This window comes from Lepus europaeus, chromosome 13, assembly GCF_033115175.1.
Source record: "Lepus europaeus isolate LE1 chromosome 13, mLepTim1.pri, whole genome shotgun sequence".
NCBI classification, from domain to species: Eukaryota; Metazoa; Chordata; class Mammalia; order Lagomorpha; family Leporidae; genus Lepus; species Lepus europaeus.
Genome location: NC_084839.1, coordinates 45,177,264 through 45,204,960, shown reverse-complemented (window position 1 = coordinate 45,204,960; position 27,697 = coordinate 45,177,264). Strand labels below are relative to the sequence as shown.

The following is a 27,697-nucleotide window of genomic DNA, read 5'->3' as shown; positions in this document are numbered from 1 at the left end:
AGAATGAAATCCACACCGGCCTGCATGAGTTCCAGGGGAGGAATGCCGCAGAGCTAATCACTGGACTGAGATTGCCATTTAATGCCCTCCCTCCACTTGACATTCATCACGTTTATAGCAGCAACAGGAGTTCATTACCATGTCCCTGTTTTGCACATTCTCAAGCAAGGTTATGCCTCTGGTTTTAAGTGTGGTATATAAAAGGAATGAGGGAAGGTGGGAGGGTGAGAGGGTTCCTGGAGGGAACAGCAATAAACAGAATAGGTGCTCCTTGCCAACTGAAAGTGTGAGTCTCCCCCACCTGTTTATGACTTCGTATAAGAAGAAGGAACCGCACATCACTTACACTCTCAGATTTATTCTTATTGGGAGCTCCTAAGCCGCTTTTATGAACCTGTCTATCCATCATCTCTCAGTCTTCCACATTAGGAATCAAAAGACAAGACAGGATGAGGTTCTACTCCCAAGAAGTGTCTGATGTAGTTATAGGAATAGGAATTCACATGAGACAGGAAACAAACCAGAAATAAGCAACCTTTAAATGTCGCTGTCCAGACCTTGGATGCTGAAGCAGTTCAAAGCGATGAGAATCACTGTGAGGCAGAGAACAAAAGATTCTGTGGACCTCTTAGGATTCCCAGAATCAAAGGGGAAAGGAGAAGGCACTCTGAGTGGCAGATATTAATGAAACGGATTCAAAGTCATAATAGGGATCTGGTCTCCTCAAAGTCTAGCAGGCTCCCACAGTCCTTGCATTTGATGACATCATACACAGTGAGTTCCCAATGAGCTTCAAAGATTCACACAGAAATAGGAGAATGAAGCTCCAAGAACTAGGATAACTGTAGCTGAATTCACCAGGATTGTATCCCACTTTGGATCCTGTACATAAGATAGTAGGAGTTTGGTCTTCAAGAGTTTTAAAAGTATCGTGCTCTGAATAGAATAGACAGACCCAAATTATACCTAAAAACTGCTTAGTGTCACTGATTTAGGGAAGCTTCTATGATAACCCTTATCTTGGGCTTATGCAAAAGAAAAACAAATGGGAGATGTATACATGAGTATACATCAATATCTAATCAGGCCTTGTTCTTATTCAAAATAACTCTTAAAGAGAGGGGGTGGCCGACCACCTTTGAGCCATGGTTAAATGCACCAGAACCAGACCACTGGGCAAAATTGGGAAGGCAAGGTTTGAAAGCAGTTTTAGGGTCTACCCTATGAAATGTGAAGTGGGGGAATATGCGTTTGCCTTGCCAGGATGACTGTGTACATAGTGGCACAGTGGTTAAGCTACTATGAGCTACTCTTATTGCACCATTTCTCCTGTGTACTTCCTTCTTCACTTCATTATTTTTTATTTATTTTTTACTTATTTATTTTTTGACAGGCAGAGTTAGACAGCGAGAGAGACAGAGAGAAAGGTCTTCCTTGTCCGTCGGTTCACCCTGCAATGGCTGCTGTGGCCAGAGTACCACACTGATCCGAAGCCAGGAGCCAGGTGCTTCCTCCTGGTCTCCCATGCAGGTGCAGGGCCCAAGGACTTGGGCCATCCTCCACTGCACTCCCGGGCCACAGTGGAGAGCTGGACTGGAAGAGGAGCAACCAGGACAGAACCGGTGCTCCAACCGGGACTAGAACCCGGAGTGCCGGCACCGCAGGTGGAGGATTAGCCTAGTGAGCCGCAGCGCTGGCCCCTTCTTCACTTAAGAAAAATAGTTTCCCATGCTGAGATAGGAAGGAAGCTCTCTTGGAGACTGGGAGAGTCTACATTCTTCCCTTTAGGCAAGGATGACAGGTGATAGTTTCAAGAAAACAACGCATTGCCTTCTCAGACTCCCTTTCAATTCTAGCATATTGCATGCAGTGTTTCCAGTTCTCAATTAAACAGCATGAGGACTGGAATAATTTGTCATGCAGCTTGGAAATCTTATAACAGATATGCACACATCTGGAAAGAAGACAAGGTCTCGGTTCTGCCCGTCCTAATTACAATTTCTATTTTCTAGTATAATTCATGATTTCTGCATGGCAGGAGGAGCTCCCTGACATGTCACCCTCAGAAGCTGGACTAAGCAAAAAGGTGTGCTGTCTCTTTTCAGAAACAGCAAAGGCGTGCTCATTGTAGCGTGTAAACATTTTATACTGAGTGAATTCCATTTCTATCCATACTCATCACAAATGAGCAACACCAAAATGCTCAAATACATATTCACAGTGTGCCTCCCCAACGCACTGTATGAAGAGAATCGGAGCTAAGCATGAGACACAGATCCATTTCATTTAATTAGAGTTTCAGAGAAACCGAAAGGAAAAGGGCCGTACCTCATTATGTGCTCTGTGTCAGCATGGGGATAGCTGTCTTGCATTGTCAGGTGATTTGAATTGAAAATGGTTTCAAATGCAAAGCCTTTAAACCTTAAACGTTTGACTCATGCAAAATTATCACAAACAATGGAAGAAATCATCTAGCCTGTCCCTATTCCAAATTCGGTACCAGTGTCCACTTTTCCTTTACAGTAAGTCAGGGTGAGGTTCTAACTGTCACTTGAATATCAACGCTGGAACCCCGACTTGGGGCCATGTCAGGAAATCTCACATGGCTCTCAGCCTATGCCCTGAGCATGCACAACCTGAATCTGCTTCTCTCATCTTTATCTTCAAGACCCATTCATCACCTCTTCTTTGCTCAACCATCTAACTTCACTGCAACTCCTCATCTCCAAGGACCCTCCCCACCAGCCATGTCAGATTCCTCTTAGCCCCACATCCATGCTGTTCCCTTTCTTACTTTCTCATCTCTACTCATGCTGTTCACCTGCGGAGTGCAACATGGCTCTCTCCTTCCATATCGACAAAACCACACCACATGTATAACTTCCTCCAATACGTACTCACTCAGCACCTACTGCAGGTCAGATGCTGCTGAGGGAACACTCACAGATCCTGGCCCTCACAGCTTCAGGTTCGTGGAGCAGCAAACAGATAATGAACAATGCACCTTCTTTTAAAATCAAGTGACTTCGATAGAGATAAGATGATTCATTCTGGGGGAAAGATGAGAGCAGAGTAGGGGGGATAAGATATGCCTCTTCTACAAGGGTTGGTTTCCCTGGTTTTATGTATGCAGGCTGCATGATACTCAAATTCCAGCTGCTCTTGCATGTCATGGTATGTCTATGGTCACCTCTATAGCAGCCAACTGGGCCTTTTCCTGATATAAACCTAATTCCAATTGAACAGGCAAAACAAAGTGGACAGCAACTTGACTTTTCAAGTAGCTCCCTAAACTACAGTGTATATTGCTTCACAAAATACCATCTACTTAGGCGCTGTGGTGTAGCAAGTAAAGCCTCTGCCTGCAGTGCTGGCATTCCATATGGGTGCCAGTTCAAGCCCCAGCTGCTCTACTTCTGATCCAGTGCTCTGCTATGGCCTGGGAAAGCAGTGGAAGATGGCCCAGGTCCTTGGGCCCCTGCACCCATGCAGGGAACCCAGAATAAGCTCCTGGCTCCTGGCTTCAGCTCAGCACATCTCTAGCCGTTGTGGCCATCTAGGGAGTAAATCATCAGATGGAAGACCTCTCATTCTCTCTTTGCCTTTGCCTTTCTATAACTCTGCCTTTCTAATCAATCAATCAATCTTTAAAAAGAAAAAAGAAGTAGTAGTAATGAACTCTTGCTGTGGAAGAAAAGTCAAACATGGAAAGTTTTTCAAATAATAATTTTAAGTAATTCTACAAAGAGACCATGTCATAAACACCCTTCTACTGATTTCCTTCTGTTTGTACACACATACACACACACACACACACCACACATTTGAGAAAAAAATTAAAATGGGATTGTATTATGTATACTCCGTTGTAACCTACTTTTTTCACTTAACTGTATGTTGACAAAATATTTTAGAGGATGCTCATGGCCCTCAACATGTTAAGAAAGATAGGGAGAAAAACAACTATAAGTCATCCATGGCTGTGATAAAGTGGAAGGGGGGTAGATACTAGTCTGGAGAAAGGAGGAGATGGCAAGGCACATATCACCCCTAGTCTCAACCGGAATCTCTGTAGAATGCCAAAACAAACAAGCTAACAAACAAGAGCCCTGGGCAGACCCTTTTGTGAGGAAAGTACATTTGGAAGAATGACAAAGAAGGAGGGCGCCTTTGCCATTTGTTCCTATGCTGCTCGAGGCCCTCATCAGTGAAGCCTGAGTCTGGACAGCACTGCGGACCGAGGCCTCCCCAGAAGGGCGCTGTGATTTGTTAACTTGATCGCCAAACGATGTTGATTAGCATTAGAGGAAAGTCAGTGGGACAGTCCTTAGGTCTCCAGAACGCACACCAGACAGCACAGGGAAAAAGGAGACCTTGGGCTCCTTCCAAAACTGACCAGAGAAAAGGATGTAAAAGGCCACCAAGGGGCCCCTGCAGCCTGGTTTTCCAGAGTAAGAACTGGACCGCAGCAGCAGAGCAATGCGGGCACAGGGCCACCACGGATCTACACGTGTGTTAAAGTCATTGTAACCCATAAGCTGTACTTTGGAAATTTATATTCATTAAATAAAAGTTTAATTAAAAAAAAAAAAAACCTTGCTTTAGATTTACAACTAAGGCGTGTGCAGGGCCTCGTGGAAAATTGTGAGCAATCAGAAGACAGCCAGCATCCGGCACATAAGCACAGGTGTCCACACATACACAGATAGACCGTCAAACCTTCCCTGCTGGTGCTGGAAACACCACCACCCCTACTGTTCCAGAAGTTGGGGTTCTAGTCCTATCATTTTGTGCTTTCTAAGTCTTTAAAAGATGTGTATCTAACCCAAAATTAATCAGCATCACCCTGGTCTACCTGAAGTCTACAGGAACCTTCAGTGCTTTAACTCCAGTCTCCCACTTGCCATATTCTGGGCTCATTTTTGTGTAGAACTTGAGTACTGTCTTGCTTTTCAATTCCTTCAACTGAATTACTACTTAGGATTACTGTCTTTGCCAGGGATTTTGCTTCTTAAACTCTACTTATTTCTTCTGAGTTTTGTTTTCTTCTTACTGGAGAAAACTGTTTAATTGCCCTTTCAATTAAGATTTATGAGTGCTAAGCTCTCTTCAGTCTTCATAGCTCTCAAATGCCTTCCCTGTCCCTCCTGAACTATTAATAATGGACTATGTGAATTTATAAATCTCATTTCCAGTCAGCAGGTAACTATTATCTACTGCTATCTACAAGAGTAAGTCAAAGAGCTTATGGAACTAAAAATAGTTTAGTTTGGTGGAAAAAATTAGAAATGCATGCATTTCAAATATAAGGGGTCTTCAAAAAGTTCATAAAATAATATTTTGAAAAATTATACATAAATTAAAAAAATTTCACACCAAAGGAACCTTTTAATTCTATTTCCCACAAACTTTTAAAAATTTTTTTATTTATTTATTTGAAAGACTGAGAGAGATAGAAATCTTCCATCCACTCATTCACTCCTCAAATGCTGAGTCAGCGAGGATGGGCCAGACCAAAGCCAAGAGCCAGGAACCTCATCCAAGTCTCTTGCGTTAGTGGCAGGAACCCGGCCCCTGGGCCATCACCTGCTGCTTCCCACCTACAGCAGCAGAAGGCTGGTCACCCTCTGTTGCTCCCAGGCATAGCAACAGGAGGCTGGATGGGAAACAGAGGCAGGGCTTGGTCTCAGGCCCTCAGAGAGCGAGAGCATCCAGAGCAGTACCTGCCCCCTACCAACTTCCTGAACTACCTCCATGCTGTCCTTGTGTGAAGTCAGCTGTCAGCCTAATATCTTGGAAATCTGTCTTTCCTTTCTGAAAGGTTTTCAGATGTTTCCCCTTGTCTACAATTTCATTATTGATTATGGATTCATTTGTATTGTTTTATGTTTGTGGTTTAATGCCTTCCCCAAACTGAAGCAATCTTTCCTTCATTCTGCAGGAGTGTTTTTTTTATTATTATCTCCACCCTCTCCATCCTTTCTTCTCTCCTTCTGGACCTCCTGTCTCTCATACTATGTCTTTTCACATGTCTTTCCTAGTTACCACCTTTCGTCTGTGAGCTGTGTTACAAGTGATGGTCTCTTCTATTTTCCAATCCATTCATTTAATTTTTCATTATATCTATTTTATTATTCAGTCCATTTTTTTGAGTTTTTAGTTACTTTGACTGCATATTCCTGTATGAGGATGTCCCATTAATTCTTTTCTCAAAACTGTCCTGTTTCACTTTCCCTCTATTGTGATTTTTATATTTTTAATTCTTTTAGCACTTAAAAACTCTTATTTTAAAGTCCCCTGTAGTTTTATTTTACTCCCCAGTTAATGGGGTTTAAGCACTCTCTCAAGTAGGGTACTTCCTTGTGCAGTGTGTAACATTTGCCCTCATTCCATCTTAGGAGGGATGGACTGTACCCAGCGGGAGTCCCATGTTCTGGGTATGGAAACATCCCACAGTTCCTCATTTGCTGCCAACAAGCATTTTCACTCTCCCTAGCTCTGGAGCGACCTTCTATTACTTTCTTGGCTGGACTTCACTGCTTGCAGTGGATGCTGTAGGTCCTCACCCAACCTAAGTCATGTGTCATTGGCCTGGTGTTATAAACTCTTAGAGGTGAATAGTTCCACTCAAGACCTCTGATGCCTTCCCAGGTTAAGAGTCCCTAATTTCACTAATGGGAAGCCTTTCCTCGGCTGCTGACTTCCACCAGGAGTTCAGCTCTAGCTCCTTTCATACAAAGGACGGGGCGGTGGGGGTTGCAACTGGGGCTTATCTTCCCAAGTGGGTTTTAAAGCTCCCAAACCCAGCCATTATGCTAACCAACATTTTTCCTTGCTCCTCTGGCTTCAGTGTACACTCACCATTCTGATCATGCTGGCAATGGGGTCATTGTCACATTTTTGAAATTCATCGTTTATTAAATATTTGATGTATTTTATCCAGCATTTCTATGTATCTAACGTAGAGATGCCTCATCTCAGATCCATGTCAATCAGGACTCCCAGCATCATTGCTTCATCCCTTATGAAGGGCTTCCCCTTATCCTGTCTCTCCTTTGAAAAGCAGAGGCAGGTGGCCAATATCTCAGTAAAAGATACAGCTTAGACTGCCATCTACCTTGACAAGTTGGCCACATGATGGTATAAAGAAGAATGGAGTGGGTAGAAGTTGTAGAAACCACCAAAAGCTAATGTGTCCCAGGTTCCAGCCCTGTCTCCTGTGTATTCATATATATAAACATAGACAAATACAGAGACAGACAGAGACATATAACATATAGCAATGTAGTTATACATTACATCAATGTATAAATATATATAATTAGCCATTACATAAATTTATAAATATAAATGTTATATAACATGTAATATAAATATATAAAAATACATTAAAATAACTACATAAATGAAATTAACATATATTTTATATACATAATATTTATGTTATATGTAAATATTTATATGAAGACAAAGCTTTCATATAAGCAATATCTAAATATCAAATGATGTACCAAGCTAATCTGTCATTCATATGTGAGATTAGTTGAGAATTTAACTCACAGGCCAGAGAAATATCTTCAAAATAGGGGAAGATAAAGTAGGATTGGGAAAATTAACTAAGACTGAGAACTGTGTAAGTCTGATCACAAATGAAATAATTCACACCGCCATCAGAGCTCCACAGCCAGGTAATAACATCACACTTGCATGAGTTACATACTTTGCCTTTGTAAAAATGTAGTGAACTTTTCAAAGCTCTTTCCTACCTACTGGTCTATTTATCTATTCAGCACATGTTGCTAAGTTTATCCTCAGTTTATCCTGTAAAAGTGTTAAAATAGGTATTAACATCTTCATGTAAATCACTGGACCACTTACATCCCTTCCCCTTTGCTGCTATGGCCCATGAACCAACAGCTACTTTGTAGAAAAGGAATGACCAGACATGTTTCTTCTGACTTAGCCCTGTCTAGCACTTAGCATTAAATTGTCTTCCCCATTTTTTCTACATAGGCATCATTGCAGAGAAGTGCATTCAAAGACTGGGACAGACATGTGCTCGTTTGGCACATGGTTGCTTTCTTTCCAATCTTGGTCTTTGGGCTGATGCATCCTTCCCCAGCCTCAACCCTGTTCCTGCTTGTCCTACCCCCTAGCTCCAATGGCATTACATTTATGATGCGTTTGTGTTTTAGGAAGAGAAGCAGAAAGAATCATATTTTTTTTTCCTTTTATAAATGGTTTTATTTTTTTTAAGTAAATGTAATGTATTCAGAATGATTTTGGTCACAAACCTACCTGTTTTATTTTAAAAATATTATCTATTTTAAATTCCAGTTTTTTAACTATCAGCTGACAAACCATTAGGACTTAAAAACTATTATAAACATATGGAAATGAAATAAAAAATTCTAAATATTCAAATAAAGCTGACTTACTTTTAAAAGAGAGTTTAATTATTACTTGTGTTGTAAAAGCTTTTGAGAAACTGAGGTATCAAAGTACAATAATGTAGCACAGAAAGCCAGAAACAAGAATCCTTAGGAAGAGCATCTATCAAAATTTTCAGGGACATCCATTGCTTTGACATGGTATGACATTTTAAGTGTAGGTCAAGGTGTAAATAAGTAAACAAAAAATGAGTATATAGGAAGGATGACTGGAGATTATGAAACAGATAGTAAAGATAACAGATCTATTTCTTCCTTGGCAATAATAAATTTCAGAACCCAAGAGGGAAAAATAATTTCCTTAAGCACCAAAATATTAACCACTATTCCTCTCATAAGAGTTTTGGGACGTGGTTCTGAAGGAAAACATGAACAATAATCAACCTTGTTGAGTTTTCATGTAGAATAAACAGTCATGGCTAAAGTGTAGGTCAATGTCCACAGCCAGGATCTAAGATATATGGTACATACACCTACCTTTATTTGTTAGAATCTAGCACACAAAGTATCCATGTCTTCCTCCCCACATATCAGCCATGGGATGGCAAGAAAAAAGTGAGGAAGGAAGTGCTGCTTAGCTTTTCAAATGCAATCTACTTGCTAACAAAGACAGCAAGTTCTACATCCATGATCTAAGGAATATATCACTAAAGCCTTACTTCCTTCAAAATGTCCCCCCCCTGCTGGCCTGCCAGAGCTCTTGAAATTCTCTTTATTCTCTTATAAGAATAAAGGATTGCTGCCCTCTGTTAAAAAGCAAAGCCATTGCCCAGAAAGCATACCCTCTCTATAATTCTCAGTGACTCGTCCATCCAGCAGCATTGAAGAATGCAGTTTATCATTAACACAATTATCTTGGATTCCAAAAGAAGCAATGCTTTCTATAAAGCATGTAAAGACCAGCCTTGTTGTTTAAGGACAAGGAGACTCATAGAATATGACTGTGGGTGGCCAACTGTGTAAGCACAGGAAGAGTCATCATGTGAGGTCACTGGCAGGGGCCATTACCACAGGACAGAATTTTAAAATAAAACATTTTCTCTGGTTTATCCCTCATGCTAATTTCTAAGTCCCCAAGACCATCTTGAGGGAGAACTTGCCCTCTACCTCACATCACCCTTCAATCTATTTCTCTGGGGAGGAGAAATGCTAGCCTATAGTAACAGCTCTGGGGATGAATTTATCAAGCTGCTCATGAGTTTCATCTCAAAAATGGGTGACCAGAGGAATGGCACAATAGAAAGAAGGGAAAGAAATGCAGAATGGGGCATTGTTTCAAAGGAAAGCACTGGTACTATTGCCCACCCCCTTATCTGAGGTTTCCCTTTCCACAGTTTCAGCTAATCGCAATCAACTGGGTCTGAAATATTAAATGGAAGATTCTAGAAATAAACCACTTAAAAGTTTTAAATTGTGTCCCATTCTAAGTAGTGCAATAAAAATCTCACACGAGCCCATTCCGGCCCTCCTGGGAAATGAGTAAGCCCATCGTCCAGTGTATCCACCTTGTGTATACTGCCCTGCCCAGCAGTCACTTGGGGGCTTTCTCAGATCAGACCCAGTACCTAAAGAAATAGGCAGAGAGGGAGAGAAAAAGAGAGAGAGAGGGAGAGAGAGAGGGAAAGAGACATGGACCATATTCACATGAATTTTATTACAGTAAGCTATTAAAATGATTATGTTAATTTTCTTTTTAATCTCTTACCATGTCTTATTTATGAATTAACTTTTATATGCAGGAGAAAAAATAGTACATGAGGGGGCTTCAAAAAGTACATGGAAATGGAAAGGAATTAAAAGTAGCTTATTTTGGTGCAAAATTTGGAAATCTGTACATACTATTTTCATAATATTCATTTTCATTAACTTTTTCAAGATCCCCATGCTATCTGCAGTTTTGAACATCCACTGGGGTCTTGAACAAAATGCCCTGGAGATAATGGGATGTGATGATGACCATCCTACTCGTTCCTAAAATGTGTCTGTATTTAACGATTTACAGTTTCCCAAATGCTTTCACAGAAATCATGTCACTTTTATTTTGATCAGGTGAAGTAGATAGAACAGAGTGGTTTATTCATTTTACACACGTGTCTGGGACAATCAAAGGATCTTATCGCAGATGCACCACTGCGAAGCAGAAAGGGAAGACAGGATGCCAGCCTGTGACTCCCACACACTAGCGCCCTGAGGGCCACAGAGACTCTCCGACAGAGAGAGATTTGGGGCTGTGGAGCACAGACTTAGCAAGTCAGACTCTTCCGAACTACTCGGAACCTTGCTGATAGCCCAAGGCCTTAGCTCACAGCTTTCAGGAGCCCCAGCTCTCATCCCCTCCTATGTCAGATCTGGCTTCCCCTGACCCAGTCCTCAAGTTCAGGATAACTGGGAAATGAGAGTGGGAATGGGGCGGGAGGTATGAGGCAGAAAGTCAACCTCTCTCCCGCTAGGTATTCAACGCTCGAGCCCTCCATCTTCTCAACACTGGTGTACCCAGAAAGTGTGGCTCTGTGTTTGCTTCCCATAGTGTGGTGCTGTGCTGGGAGGGATCTACAGTTCTGCCACTACAATTCCCTCACTTCATCTTGCTTTCCTGTGTGAGGAACCTATGCTCCTTTATCCAGGCTGCCATGAAATCACAGGAGGTCACAGATGTTAATATAAAGGCTCCAGAAAGACCCAAAGACTCGAAATAAAATACCTCTACCACCTGCTCTTTTGTGCCTAGCCTTCATGATGACTCTTGTTAAAGCTTTGCTCCCTATTAAAATGACATTCTTCCCCTCCAGTCGGGCTTTCATCAGCTATCAGACAGTGGCTCTTTGGAGAGGATGAGTTTTTCTTCTTCTGAGCAGTGACTGATAGAGGGAAAGAGGCATGAAGAGCACACTGAATGGGGCCCAGGTAATGCAGAGTGCAAGGCCAACCATGATTCCCATGATCCCTTGAGCCAGGCTCTGGCTTGCACACAGCCCCCAGTCCAGGCAAGCTTTGGGTGAACCCTTCCACTTCTTCCCAGATCTCCTCCTTCTCCACCTGGGCTGAAAGCAGCCCTGCAATGTTTGCCCCTTCAATAACTCCCCCTTCAGTATTTATCCACACTTTCAGCTTGGTCATTTCCCATGTTCAGCTGTGTAAAGTGCTTAGGGAGTAGAAGTCAGAAAACCAATCTTGACCAAACATTTTCCTGCCTCCATTCCTGGGTACTTTCTGGCAAGTTATACACTATTGCTACTCTAAGACACAGTTTCATGTTCTACTAGCAGCAAGCAATAAAGGAACCCCACACAACACTGGGGAGAGATTTCCAACAGTTTTCTCATTTCCTCATTGTCCCTGCACATCCCCAGCTCTCTTTAAATACTACTGGGCTTACTCAATCACTGACCTTGTCTCATCACATTGATTGTCAGCAACTGCACTCTAATTGGAAAGCAAGTTGCTATGGTAATTCCTGGGTCTTATGTCTTACATTTAAAGACACAATGATCCTAAAAGGAGGAAAATTGCTTGTGGTTGGTGACAGAGAAAAACATAATTAGATATGCAAATTGTAAAAGTAATGTATTCAAATGAATTCTGAAACCTAAATCAGGATTTCATGTAATAAATTGGTCCCAGAATTTCTACCAAAGGCACATTTGGTCAGAATATATTTCTTTTCCTCCCTATACTTATATTCTTAGAAAAAAAGAGAAAGAAAGTATATCATGGGAAGCAGGAAAGGTGTGACTATTCATAGCTGAAAAAGTAGGTACGCAATACATTACACTGATAGGTTGAAAGAACACCAGGTTGGGAGTTGGCCAATCCAGACTGTGTTCTGCCCTCCATTTTTAAATTGCTGTGTGAAAAATCACATAACTTCTGCAAGCTTCATTGTTCATCAGAGGTAAACAAGATAAACAGCTTTTGCTTTTTTCATTCATTTAATGTATCAACAATAACTTCCTGAGCACCTACTATGTTCCAGAACCACTGCAAGAAGTCTTGAAAATCAGTCTTTCTGGTCACTAACCATTGTAGAAGAGAGTGTGATTTCCTTTTAGACTCTAGAAGTTCCAAGAAGGCAGAAACTCTATTCTCTCAATCATATCTGCAGAAGAGTGCACAAGAAACTTGAGATTTAATGCCCAAAATACTCTCCAACTCAACAAATATTGAGAGCCTGCCACGTGTAACTCAAAGGACCTGGTACGAAAGAGTGACAGGTGCTGCAGCTCCAGCACTTGGAGGCCAGCAAGCAGAGCCTAGGTGGCATGACAGTGAGTCCAGCTATGGAAGATCACTCCAACAAAGGCACAAGCAATTTGCCAGGGAAGCTCTAAGGAGAGGAAATGTCCTAATTCAGGGTTCAAGAAGGCTTCCTTGGAGAAAACGTTAAAGGTTAGACTTTAAAATTGAAATTGGGTTTCCTTCCCACACCACCGTTCAGGTGTGAGAGCAGTGTGTGTTTGCTTTGCCCGGCCTGAGGCAAAGATGTTCAGGCCCTGCAGATGCCATCTGTCCATTCAGCACACATGTATGGAGCATGTGCTGAGTGCAGAGGCAAAAGCTACACATTTAACAAAATCCTTGACCCTAAGAGGTTTGCAGTCACTAGACTAGACTCCAGTAGAAAATAAAAACAATGAAAAGAAATCCTGTTTCTTTAGCACTTCCTAAACTTCAGATACTTAACATGTGGCTATTTCATCCATGATCCTCACAAGATTTTCTTAGGTAAATGCTATTATCTCCATTTTTCAAGGATGAGGAAACCAAGGCTCAGGAAACCTAAGTAACTTTACCAGCTCCGCAGAGCTAGGCAGTACTTAGAGCAGTCTACAATGCCACCTCCACTGCCAAGGTCATAACCTAGATACCCCTTTCCTGGGAACGAATGGCCTTGATTCATTAGTTCTATAGCTCCAACAAGGAAGCCATGTAACAGAACTTGAGTGCAGAAGTGAAAACATATCCTTTTTAGCTCTAGGTAAAGAACTTTCTAACCTAGACCAGCTCAGTTATTAATTAGCCATGTCATTACAACTTCTTGTGTTACCACATCTGTTTAATAAGAGGGGAGGGAGTTGTGTAGAATACATGTAGAATGTAGCTGATAAAGTCCCTGGTCCCTTTGCTGATTACTCTGACATTCTAATTTCAATGACACTGAAAAACAAAAGCAAAACAAATTCCTAAAAGCTGTTTTCCTATCAACATCTCTATTACATGAAATTATTTTACTAAAGAGCAGATGCGTTTTTCACAATTCAGTTATGCACACCCACAGAAGTATGGAAAAGCCCTCAAGCTGCTAGCTCAAAGAAGGGAATCAGTTCTCTTCCCATGCCCCACACAGTCAGCACCCTGCATCATCCACAGGAACAATCCACTATTTGTTTTGCTACCCTCCAAGCCTTCACTTAAATGAAAGGTTCCAAGGGACAGAAAAGGTTTGAACATATACTGACCTAGGTCAATGATGTCCAGCATGTCAGATGGCCTTCACTGGCTGCATCCAAAGACTCACATGAAATGGAAAGCCATCCCTCCCTAGAATGATGGCATTTTTCTGCAGGCAATGGCATCATCTCACAAAAAAGAAAGCTTTAAAAGACCTTGATTTCTTTTTCTTGAGCATGTGGATCCCTTTGCTAGAAAAATATGGAAATTCTCAGGACCAACATGAAACAAAGCAGGTGCAGAGTTAGGACTTTTGACTGGCATCTGGACGTGGGATGGGGGCAATCTATCACTCAGAAACAGAAACAAAACCAATCTACTACAGAGGCAGTGATCAGGGTCCCCTGCATTTCTGAAAGGTCACAAAGGGCAGGATGGATAACAGCTTTGCATACACAGAGCTTAAAAGGGTGCTACAACCAAGCATTCCAAAGAGGAAAATACAAGTACCAATGTGACTCAAAAATTCTGCAGTGGCCAAATGGGAGCTCCTTGTTGTTCTTTCACTGCAACTCATAAAGGAAGCACTTTGTGCCAAGAATAAGAGTTAATGGGGTGGAAAATGGTGGGGCATAAAAGATAGAGTAATTATGAAATTCAGAGTGAAAACAGAGGCTGGGAGGAGGAGGAAAACCTGGTGGGGGAAGGGTTAGACGGCAAGGGTAATAAAGAGATACACTAAAACCTACAGAGAATTACTGAAAGGATTTTGGGATGCTGTGGCATGACAGCAGTAGATAGGACAGCCTGACGTAACTACTACTACTACTACACATGTATATATTTCTTTGGCGCATTATCTCTGAGTGTATGTCAAGCAGATCAACATTGGCTCTAAGGGGGTATCGGTGGAGCCCTCTGTAAGCTGACAATAAAGCATGCACTGTCTTCAAGAGAATACTATCTCAGGCTATAGCTTCTTTCCCACCTTGTCCAGGGCTCAGACAGAAGGGCACTCGCCGGCTCTCCTGCTGCTGCTGCTCCCCCATGGATCTGCCAGGGGACTGCTCCCACAGGAACAGCTGTGGAGTCTTGAATAAGATGCTTCACTGAACTCCACTCCAACTTATTAGAAATGGAAGGCGCCTTTCAAGGAGGACTGCTGCTGATGTGGTTGGCTGCCTTTTAATAACAGAATCACAGAAACAATTAAATCAAAGAATTCTGGGGATGGAAGGGACCCTGGAGATCAGTTGGATCAACAATGTTGTTTTATAGATGAGAACAAAGGCCCAGAGAAGGTAACTGATTGGACTCAAGGAGAGTGGTTAATTAGCAGCGGAGTCGGGATTGGAACCTAGGTCTCCCGACTCCAGTGAAGTAATAAAAATAATAGTAAGCAGCATGACCTTTGAATAACACTATATGCTTTTCTCCTAGTGTATGACATGCATTATTCATAGGATCTTCAACAGCCTGGCCAACTACAAAGGATTGAGTATAAAATGTACTAAGGGACAGAGGACCTTAGCAACATCTTTCAGAGGAAAATGGATCTCAGAGAGTGCCAGTAATTTGCCAAAGTGATGAAGGGCTTCCGCTTGCCCACTCAAGAGACCTTGCCTCACGCAGCACTGCATTTCTGGAGTTGAGAGAGCTGAGGGTTCAAACTTCTTAACCTGAACACTCTCCCAGGCAGTGTGCTAATGCATTCAGCAGCCCCTCTTGTTAAAAAAAAAAAAAAAAAAGTTATTCTTTACAGCATGCTGGATTTTTTTTCATGAAACAATTGAAAATGAGAAAAGAGTCCATAATTCAATAAGTGGCAGTTACCTGGTGTGCTCACCACAAGAAGCCAGGAAAATTGATCAAAGCTACTAAATACTGTATCACTAAGGAAGAGAAGTCTCTGGCTAAAATGAAGTCAAAGATTTAGTTTTGAGGGGAAATTTTTAACTTGCCTATTTGTTTTCTTCTAATTGGTCAAGCAATACTCCTGCATGATTTCTTTTTTTTCTTTCTTTCAAGATTTACTTATTTATTTGAAAGGCCAAATGACAGAGACAGGGAGAGAAAGAGAAAGAAGTCTTCCATGTACTGGGTCACTCACCAAAATACCACAACAGTCAGGTTTGGGCCACGCCAAAGCCAGAAGCCAGGAACTTCATCCTAGTCTCCCATGCTGCCTTCTCAACAGCATTAGTAGGAAGCTGGATCAGAAGTGGAGTAGCTGGAACTTGACCAGCCTTCTGATATGGGATGCTGGCATCACAACCAGCAGCTTAATCTGCCATGCCACAATACCAGCCCCATTACATGACTTCCAATTAATCAGCCAATAAATTTTTTTCTGGCAATTACTGTATGTACCCATTTGTTACCACAAAGCAGACACAAAAGTCTTATCCTGCCATTATTGGAGGAGAATTTACTGACCAAGTACTAGGTACCATGTAGGGTGCTAGATTCTTACTTTAGGTGCTAGAATGTCGTAGATGACAACAACAAACTCCAAAGTTTCAGAAATCTCAAGAACAAGTGTATGTCTTTGTATTCACCGAATAGTCCAGAGTGATTCCCCTGGGTATTTATTTAGGATTGTAGGGCAAAAGCAGCTTTTCCCTCTTCACCTGTGGTTTTCAGGTTGTTTTAGGCACATCCAGCCAACAGCTGGGAGGACGGAATTTGGGGGAGCACATATTTGAGGTTATTGGCCAGGCCTAGGATAAGCATATCCCTTCTGTTTCCATTCCATGAGAAGAGCTTTCATCTCACAATGTTACAATTAACAGAAGACTGCCTGGTAATGTAATCTAGCTATACATTCAGGAATAAGAAAGAGAAAATAGATTTTAGAGGACAAGTAGATATCTATTGCATGTCATATATTATCTCCCTAATTCCCACAAAAATCCTAAAAGTAGGTATAATTATCCCCCACTGAAATAAATATCATGGGTGTTCATCAACTTGTCCAGGGTCACACAACTAGGCAATGATAAAGCTACAATTTCAATTCATGTCTGTCTGGATTCCAGATTCATGTTGCTACTCACACGTGTATAAAAACTAAGACCAAGACAAATCAACAGAGCCCTGATAAGAATAGTGAGAGTACCCATGTCAAGCATTTAGCACTATGCCTGCTACACAGCAAATGTCTCATAAAGGTTAATTATTATCACTATCATCATTATTCCTGTAGCCTTAAGTCACACAGCTCAAATATAACAAGTCTGCTGAGCCTACAGACAGTTGACCACCCTTTGTGCATCAGGGAAACTCCAATCACTACATCACTTGGCCTCTGCTTAGCTGGAGGGCAACCCCAAAACCAAGTAACTCAATCAATGTCCTTTTCCTTTTTCCTCCACACACAATGTGTACTCCTTACTGTCCCCCAAACCCCTTGTCTTTCACGACTAGAGCTCCATGACAAGAATCCAGACTAATAAAATCTACCTTTTCCAGCTTTCAGCACAAACATTTCTTTCTCCCTCCTTCACTTTGTATCATTCTCTTTTAATTCCATTTGTTGTCTCAGACAACAATCTAATGGATGGTTGCCAAGGGTTAATTAAGCATCAGCCATACTTCTGTATCAGGGAGACATGGACTCAGAGACCACCAGCCCCTCTTCATTTTTACTGCCTTGCATATTATGTGTGTGTGTATGTGTGTGTGTGTGTGTGTGTAAAACCTGGAGTCTACTCTGTATCTTTACATAAATAATTGGACACTTAATTTTTTTAAAAAATGATGACCTGTGAACATCAGACCATTCCTGTGCCACACATGACCATTAAGGACTGCTGGTCTGGTGGACATTTCAAAGAACTCTAATTATAAAATGATGGTGAAAAATGAAGGAACTCTGCAAGAAATACTGTAAAAAGTAATTAAGAAGATTTGCACAGTTAATGATGAAGAGAAGTCAGAGATGACTCTAGGATTAAACACTTGGATTGGTCCAATAGACTGATAGGGAAGTCAGGCAGAGCTGTTGCCTTGGGGCAATGTTGAGAAGGGACAAAAAATTGGGAGAGGAAAATAATCGACTTGCTCTAGAGTAGCTGTCTATGAAGAAATCACAGAACATACAATTGAATATACCTTGGGCAGTCACAGATATGGGACCTGGTCCAAGAGGGGAGCTCATTCCAATTACGTGTGGTTTATCAGAAGAGAGGTTCAAACTGGGACAGGCATACACCAACAGAGCTCCAATAGGAAAAGCTTTTGGGATGCCAAAACAGGGCTTGAGAAATGCTGGACACCCATCTCTCCACTCCCCAACCTTCTCAACACTTTCTTCAACTTCTCTTCTACTGACTTTGCACACTCAACTTTTCATGCAGGTTATGTGACTTTATCTACATAAATTACAGGTTCTTGGAGGGGACAGATGTTACTTTTTATTTTCTTCTTTGCTTAATACTTGCATAGAAAATGTACTTTCAAAAGCACCTATATGAGTGGCCGTTGCTGTGGATTTGTTCTGTGAAGACAAGCGCAGTGGGGGGGAAGAGGAGCAGAGTCACCACACAGACACTGGGAGTTGGGTGAAAGCAGGCTTGAGGTGAGCTGCTTGCAGACTCATTTATTACAGTTGGTGCAGCAGCTTATGTAGCCGAGGCAGCCAATCTGGTCAAGGGGCAGTTTATGCCGTAACCAATCACTGCCTATTGCCAGGCAGGCTCCTTTGCCAGGTGGATTCTGCAGCCATTTCCTGAGTAACTGACGCTTGCTCACCAGTGCCATCTTGGCATGGCTTTCTCATTCCACAAGTGGCTGCATAGAACTTTGATTTATGTACAGTATTGGATAAATCAGTCAATCTCTATGTGCTTCTTTTTCCTCTTCTATGAAAAGGGCTAAGAATGGTGCTACCGAATAGGCTTATTGTGAGGATTAAGCCACTTAAGGAATCTGAAAATGACCTGATGTATAGTAAGTGCTGAACAAATGTTAGCTGTTATGACGGTGATTCTTGGTCTACTTCTTCATCTTATGAGGGAAGCAGGGAAAATATGTTACACCAAAAAAGTAGACTACTTAATATGTAAATTAAGATAAAACTAACCATGAGCACAACCATTTGCTGTTGATGTGTTTGAAAGTGAAAGTGTTGAATTCCACTGGCTAAATGAGGCAAGCCACACACATGATTTTCCTCTCATTCTGGGGGCATCATTAGAGTTCCTTTAGCAAAACCATGTTGAGAAAAGAAGGCATCTTGCTGTAGCCCTCTGAGAGCTAACAGGAGTCCTGTGGCTATGTCCTCACCACACTCTGACAACATCAGACACATGTACAGACACTCCCTCGAAGGGAAGAGTGTGGTTCTAGGCCATGGCTTCAGTGGTGAGAACAATCTGTTCTGAGCCACTGGCATGGTATAATTTATTTTTTTCTAATTCAGAATTAGTGTGAAATATCCATACATTTTATTGGATATAGTACAAGATTCTAGCAGACATATCCAGCATAAACCAATCATACCAGGAAATTAGCCATTCCATTTCCTTTATCCCAGACTCTAGTTACCCTATTTTTACATGAAACACTAGAATCTTGAAAATATATAATCGTTTTAAACCTCACCTGTGAAAGGAAGTATGTGGTATTTGTCTTCAACTCTTTTTCATTCCGTAAATCTGCTTGAAATAGTCCAGCACTTGGCAAATGAGCACCAGGTAAAATATTGAAAACATTATTATCCCTCCATGATAGATTGAAACTTTTGCCCAACCTGAATAAATTCTAAATGCTCAGCTACTCCCTTCAGTTCCCCCTACCAGAAAATACCTCACACCATTGACCAAAAGGGCACAAATCTGAAAGAAAAGAATTTGATAGTGGCTCTGAGAGCCATTCCAGAGACAATGCTCTGATATGAGTCCCAGTTCCTCATGCAAGCATATTTCTCCTTCCTATACACAAACATAGAATGTGATGCACAGAAGGGAACTTTAAAAGTCACCATCTCTAAGCCCCAATCAAATGCCTTATGAACTCCTAGAATCCCAGTCTTCTATCCTTCTTCGTCCTCCTTAGGTATTTTGTCAAAACAAGGACATCATCTAGTAACAAGATAAGTCTTGGGGAAGGCTGTGACCCAGGGAGGTAGGGATAAATAGATCTAATGCTATTGGTAAAGCAGATCAAATACTTGTACAAACATGTATGTTCTTTGTATGTTGTATATTAGAATAACAAGAAAAAGCCTAAGTCATAGACAATCTAGGCTTGGCTGTCATTTGCCAGACTTGGGCATGTTGAAGAGAGAATAGGGGCAAAAGAATAACAGAGAAACTTCAGTCTGCAGTTTAGCAGAGGCCATTCATAAACCCAAGGACTTCTTTTCCTCATCTCCATCCACTCATTCATCTAGTCATGATCATTTACTCATCACTCACTAGATATTAACTCTCTACTTGATACAGGAGATGAAAACGGATAAATAAGATACTATCTAGGAACCCAAGGAGGTTGTGAATTTAAACATTGTTCATATATAAACAACGTTCATATAAACACTGGTGCCAAAAAGGCAATATCAGAACAGTATGATATTTCCTTTAACTGAGAAACGAGGAAAGTCTTATAAGAGCTTAGGTGATGTGAAAACTTCAACAGAGGAAAAGAAGGCTTTTCATAGGGGATGCAAATCTAAAAGCAAGCCCTTCTCTTCCCCTAAGCTGATGCCACTTGGGCTCCTCTATCACATTTTTCATATCTACCCAATTGTTGTGGAGCAAAGAAAAAAGTCTGGAAGGGGGTTATTACCATCACCCCAGGGAACCTTGAAATCCAAAGCACAGTCTTGGGACCAGCACCAGTGCCTGAGCTATTAGAAACAAAGAAACTCAGGTGCCACTGAAGACCTTCCCAGGAGAGTCTGCATTTTAATGAGACTCCTAGGTAATCTGTGTGTTAACATTGAAGAAGACTTGTCCTTGAAGATGAGGAGTGCCTTATTTCTAAACAAAAGCCTTCTGTAGAGTGTTTTGCTTGGGGGGAGGGAGGGAGGCCATTGCCCTGTTCTGGAAAGGACTTGACAATCTTTTTTTTTTTTTTATTAAACTTTTATTTAATGAATATAAATTTCCAAAGTATAGCTTATGGGTTACAATGGCTTCCCCCCTCCCATAACTTCCCTCCCGCCCGCAACCCTCCCCTTTCCCGCTCCCTTTCCCCTTCCATTCATGTAAAGATTCATTTTCAATTCTCTTTGTATACAGAAGATCAGTTTAGTATATATTAGGTAAAGATTTCAACATTTTGCCCATATAGCAACATAAAGTGAAAAAACTACCATTGGAGTACTAATTATAGCATTAAATAGCAATGTACAGCACATTAAAGACAGAGATCCTACGTAATTTTTTTTCAAATTAATTAATTTTCTATGCCATTTCCATTTTAACACCAGGTTGTTTTTTTTCATTTCCAATTCTCTTTATATACAGAAGATCAATTCAGTATATAATTAGTAAAGACCTCATCAGTTTGTGCCCACACAGTAACGCAAAGTATAAAAATACTGTTTCAGTACTAGTTATAGCATCACTTCGCTTTAGACGACACATTAGGGACAGATCCCACATGGGGTGTAAGTACACAGTGACTCCTGTTGCTGATTTAACAATTTGACACTCCTGTTCATGGCGTCAGTAATCTCTCTAGGCTCTAGTCATGAGTTGCCAGGGCTATGGAAGCCTTTAGAGTTCGCTGACTTTGATCTTATTCCGATAGGGTCATAGTTAAAGTGGAAGTTCTCTCCTCCCTTCGGAGAAGGGTACCTCCTTCTTTGATGGCCCCGTTCTTTCCACTGGGATCTCACTCACAGAGATCATTCATTTAGGTCTTTTTTTTTTTTTTCCATGATATCTTGGCTTTCCATGCCTGCTATACTCTCATGGGCTCTTCCACCAGATCCGAATGCCTTGAGGGCTGATTCTGAGGCCAGAGTGTTTTTTAGGACATCTGCCATTCTATGAGTCTGCTGTGTATCCCACTTCCCATGTTGGATCTTTCTCTCCCTTTTTGATTCTATCAGTTAGTATTAGCAGATACTTGTCTTGTTTGTGTGATCTCTTTGACTCTTAGACCTATCAGAGCTATCAATTGTGAGCTGAAATTGATCACTTGGACTAGTGCGATGGCATTGGTACATGTCATCTTGATGGGATTGTGTTGGAATCCCCTGGCACATTTCTAACTCCACCATTTTCTTGTCCTTGAACCTCTTGTTTCGTAATGAAGAATCCCAGGTTCAGGGAGGTACCCAACAGGGTCTGGGAGAAAGGGCTTGTGGAAGAAAGAGTGTGAAACTCTGTTGCCAGCCACAGTTGGTTCTCCAGAAAGGCAGGGCCATTTATTAACTTGAAGACCAAAATCCAACTTGACAAGCATGTCAGAAAGGTTGACAAGAATGCATATATTGGGGCTGATATACAGTAACTATCCAAAAAAGCAATAATTACAAAAACTAGAGACAGCACTGGGTTAGACTGAAATAAGATCTCTGGATTTCTCAGGGAAGTACTTTCCCATTGCCCTACAATATTCACCTTTCCACCACCCTTATCTGGCCAAAGGTGGTTCCCTGCTCAGCCCTAGCATTGTCTCTTGTCTTTGAAGTAGAGCCTTAAATATGAACTACCTTACAAAACAATTAATTTAGAAGTGTTTCTGGGGTTTGCTGTTCCAATAATTTCTAGTTCTTTCTGACAAAAAAAAAATCCAGATTAGCAAATTCTTAATGCATAAACTTAGGTAGGAAGATATGTCTTAGGCTGACAGTAGCATGAGTGGTGATCAGATCTATTGCTAACTGTTAATGAACTTGGAAATAGCCCAAGTTGCATTGAAACCCTCCATGTTATCTCCTCCTTTCTCCCATGCCTTATTCTCCACCTGTGAGACGCTTCCACTTAACTCCTTTAAGTGTTCATATAAATGTCTTCTTCTTCCAAGTCTACCACCTCATTTCCCCTCCTTATTCCTTCACCTCCCAGAACTCCCTTCATTTGCAAAACAGAAAGCAAAAAGAAAAAATGGCCAATGACTCACAAAAAATAGAAATACACACACCCACACACCACCCTCAACCACGTTCAACTGTGAAAACTGTGAAGATTTAAATTTACCAAATGAATCATGAAGATGCTACCCTAGAGTAAGAGGATATTTTTCTCACATGAAATCTCTCTCCACTCATGGGGGCTTGTTGACCACACCCCAGATGTCACCAGCTCCCTTCACAGGACAGCTACTGCTCACATCACTCTCCCTCTTCCCCTACCCAAGCTTTCTCTCTTGTCTGCCCTCCAGGGTTTTCCCTTGATCTGAAACCTTTCTAGAACTCTTCAGCTAAATCTCAGGCCAGCAGATAGTGCCTCTGCCTCAGCCAATTTGAATGCATGTGCCTGTGAGATTTCCTGAGACTCTGAGCTGCTGCATTAAAACTTCATGAGAGCCTTCCTCCGGAGGCCTAATAATAGCACGTTTCATCTCCGAGCCACTTTAGAAACATTCACTGATTCAGCTGCCCTTCATCCCACAAGTTCTGGGCTTCTGTGCAGCGGACTTCATTCTCCACTGCCTTCAAATTACTCCAGGAGGAAAAATGCTAATACCTGCAGGATCTTTTCTGGATATTTGAGGACAAGACATCATTAATGCCAAAGGCCTTGTAATAACAACCTCCACTTGGGTAACGGCTTGCAGGGATAGAGGATTTAACTCTGCCTTTCTATTCAGAGACTGAAATGGCATTTTCATCTCCATAAGCCACATTAGCTGAAAGAACTTGACTCCATGGCCTATGGCAGGGTCATTGAACTACTATACCATTTGTTTCCATAAGTGAAATTTTATTGGAACACAGGTTCATTCATTATGAGTTATATACGGTTATTTCTGCCTTCAAACATCAGTTGAGTAGTTGTGACACACATCAACTAACCCGCAAAGCCAAAAAATATTGACTATCTGGCCCAGTACTGAAAATGTGTTGACCACTGCTCCAAGGGACTTAAAATTTGTTCTCATCCTGCATATTCTCTAAATATCTTTAAACAACTCTCCCTCTCTGGGCCTCCGTTTCTCCATCTGTAGACTGAATGATCTGTAAATTGAGCCATTCCTTTGGGTTTATTCACCCAGTGTTCAGTAAGTACTAGCTTCCAGTGTGGTAGTCTTATCTCAGTCCCACTGCCGGCTTCTCTGAAGGCAGGAAAGGAGCTTTGAGTTCTCCGGAATCTTCCTAGCATCAGGCTCTGTACTGAGCCCTAGAAACACTAGTGGAGTATAACTGAACTAACTGAATTGCATTTCTTTCTTTTCAGAGAGATCTCTCAGAATGATGTCTTAGAAGTGATAGAGGCAGATGTGTTCTCCAACCTACCCAAGTTACATGAAATGTAAGCAAGAAACCCGGAGGAGGGAGACAGTTGCTTGTGACTATTTTTGGCCCTTAAAATTCTCTCGTGTTCCTTGGAGGCCTTGGCTCTGCTCTGTACCCAGATCCCTAGAGTGCCAAAACAGGATGTTAAAGTCAGCATAAAAGGCACTGTCATGTGTCTCTGCCTGGTGAATCGGGCATTAGCCCAGAGCCCAGTCTCATCCTGCTCTCTGAATTCCTTTGTTCTCTGCATCACAGGCCCAGAGACCTTGCCCCATGGCTGTGAGCACTTGTACCTCCAGCCCATCCTCACATTCAAAGTTATTCCACACAAAGTGAATTCTATCTGAGGTAATTGAAGGTGTGGAATCCTGTTCTAAATAAGAAACAGAACCATCAGAGCCTAAGTTTTCTTGTCTACAAAACTGTAATAATAGATTGGGTGCAACATAGGATTACTGTGATGAAGACAGGAGAATATAATTGCAAATTAAATCTACCCTATCAATGGGTGTAAAGTACATGTGGCCATCCTTGGTTCCTCTACTACTCCAACCAAATGTACTTACCTTAGTTGACAATGTAACTTTTTCCTATTTTTTTAAATATATTAATATAGAGAAGAGATTTCATGAATTTCAAAAATGACTACAAAAATATCATGATACTTTTCTCCCTCCTCTCCTCTTTCCTTTCTTTCTTCTTTCTCTTATTTTTTTGTGATAACATAGCAGTTTTACATGCATTTCAAAATCTCATACAGACCTGTTTTATGCCAGTGTATAATCAGCAGTAATTAGCTCACGGAATCATGGAAGTGTCAAGTCCACTAAAGACTTTGGAGGCTGTCTGACTGAAGTTTCTAAAGAATATTCTGTGACCACTAAGAATTTAGGAAATCATTAGATGTTTAAAAAAAGAAAAAGACAAGATTGGGGAACATTTCAGCAAATAAAGTTAGACAGGTTTGTGTACTATGGGAAAACTTCTTAGAGCCTGCTGGTCTCATACATTTGGAATTCAGGCTGGATTTGTATTGGTTCTCAACTAAAGTCACTGGAAAGGTTTCTTCCATAGAGTGCTGGTGAGCATATCAGATTCCCGTGGACACAATTAGGAAGGCCCAGGAACCATCCTCCTAATTTTAAAATTAGGAATGAAAGATACAACAGAGAAGTCAAAAGGCTTAACCAAAATCACCCAGACAAATCTACAGCAGGATAAGGACATCACCATAAATCCCTTAACCCTTTTGTATATTTTTTAAAAAGTAAGGATTTTTTTTTTAGCATTTGCCAAGTATGAGTAGGGGCCAAGCACAATACATCTTTATTGGGGAATTTGTTCAGGAAGGACCATCTCCTCCATGGCAGCACACTCCCCCTCCCTTGTCCTTCCATCCACCCACTCTGCCTCCCACCCTCCTTGTTCCTTGTCGTCATGCCTCCCCCCCTCATTACCCTCATGCTCCTTCCTTTTTTCTCCCTCTGCTACATCACTTCTAATCCTAGTTGGGAAGACAGCCCTAACCAAGGTCTCAGAACCCACAGAGGATATCAGGGAAATGAACCACAGGGCAGCCAGCTTTCTGGGTAGAGTCAGGCAGGCATCCCTTGATGCAGCTCAGTTGGTAGGAGAGCTAACAGGACAGCTCTTTCACCTCTTCCTGGAAGGGAGAGTTGGTCACCCCCATGCCACACTGACTACGCTTAAGATGATTAATTACCTGGTACCTGGATCTGGGGAGCTACAGGTTACTGAAACAAAAAGCTAGCAAAACAGGGGGAAGTAATTCACAAAGGATCTCTGCAAACATGCACTGATCCAAGGAGCCGAGGAAAGGACAACACTTCTCTGCTGGAATCCAAAGCTGATGTGCTCAACTCCAGACTCTTGATCAAGACACAGTGCAGGTCAACCTGGGGCAGAAGCCACCAGGGGAACTCACCCATGAGCGGTGGGTCCACAGGATGAAGGGAATCCCTAGCCTATCCCCAGTTGCTCTCTGCAGGGACTTCATGGTTGAAAACAAAGAGATATCGGTTGTTTTTCTCCCTATCTTTATTTTCCTTTGTCCCTCACTCTTTGCTTCTCTGATCTCCTTTTGTACACTCACCCTTTTTTTCCTTCCTTCTCATCTTCTTTCCACCCTCTTGTGCTGTTGTTCTCTACCCCCTTATCTCCAAACCAGACACAAACTCAATTCCCCAGATTGGTCTCCCGCCTCCTTTGCCTCCTCAGACCCTGGGAGATCCTTATGGTTAAACACCCATCTCTCACCCAGCCAATGCTTTGTTTGTCACAAAGTACAGTTCCCACATGATAAGAGTTAAACAGGACAGAGTTAACATTTAGTTTGCACCATTTAGTATAATAAAAGTCACTGCATGCTTGCTCAATATTTGTTGAAATGATAGGTGGACGTATAGACAGGTGGATGGGTAACTGGATGGATGGTTTATTGATGTAGTCTGCATAATGTGAAAATTCTCCAGCATTCCTTGCTGTTTAGATCATTTGTATATGCGTTCTTCTTTTACAGTAGAATTGAAAAGGCCAACAACCTGCTGTACATCAACCCTGAGGCCTTCCGGAACCTTCCCAACCTCCGATACCTGTAAGAACTCACATATTCTGGTGCCACATCTAGTATCAAATTCTACTTTTCTATTGTAGTAAAATACCCAGTTTTATTCTGAGGAGTGATTACTTTTTATCAAGGAAGTCGGGGGTGGCTCAAGTGGAGTTAGGAGACTCTAGTGGAAGATTTTAGTTTAATGAGCAAATTTCCCTAACATAATTGCATTTTGTTTTCATTTACAAAAACAGGCATAATGGGTGCCATTTGCATTAATGGGACTGTCATGCGGACCTCTTAGAAAGCTGTCATAATTTAGGGTTAATGAGATGACACCAAAATTTCAGCTAGCATTAGCTGTGACCTTGACCTCAAAGACACTGTCTCTCTTGTTATGCATATATGCATTATTTCTTTGATACACAGCAGTGTTTTATTTTGTAAATTTGGATTAATAATAGACAAGGTGTTTTATCAGCAGAGAGATTCCTGGTGCTTTGAGCTCCATCCTTTGGGCTTGCCCCCAACCACTTCTCCACTCAAATGGCTTTCAGATTTGCTAAGGGCTTACGGAGTGACACAAAGTAGTAGAATTTTGATTGTGAGGTTAAAAGTGTCTGGGTCCATTTACCAGTAACCAATCATAGGAGTTAGCCTCTCATAACTTGTTTCCTCACCAAGAGAATGGAAATAACAGTAATACATGCATGTATGCTGTCTTTTAGCACACCAACAATGCAGAGCCAGCCTTCTAAACAGAAAGTCTTAAAACAGCCATTTCTCACTTTTCACCTGTTTGCAAGTTGATCAGCAGAATGGTTCTGCAGATCCGGACTAAGACTGCCTCGGCTAAACTCAATCATACACCTG

General features: G+C 41.6%; 1 protein-coding gene across 1 annotated transcript in view; it reads left to right on the top strand.

The window, feature by feature from the left end:
• The window catches only part of FSHR (follicle stimulating hormone receptor), a 162,691-nt gene that overhangs the window by 85,776 nt on the left and 49,218 nt on the right, over positions 1-27,697 (top strand). The window contains exons 3-4 of the mRNA XM_062208834.1: positions 24,194-24,268; positions 26,792-26,866. Of these exons, the coding sequence (XP_062064818.1) occupies positions 24,194-24,268; positions 26,792-26,866 (150 nt within the window). The remainder of the gene's footprint in view (positions 1-24,193; positions 24,269-26,791; positions 26,867-27,697) is intronic.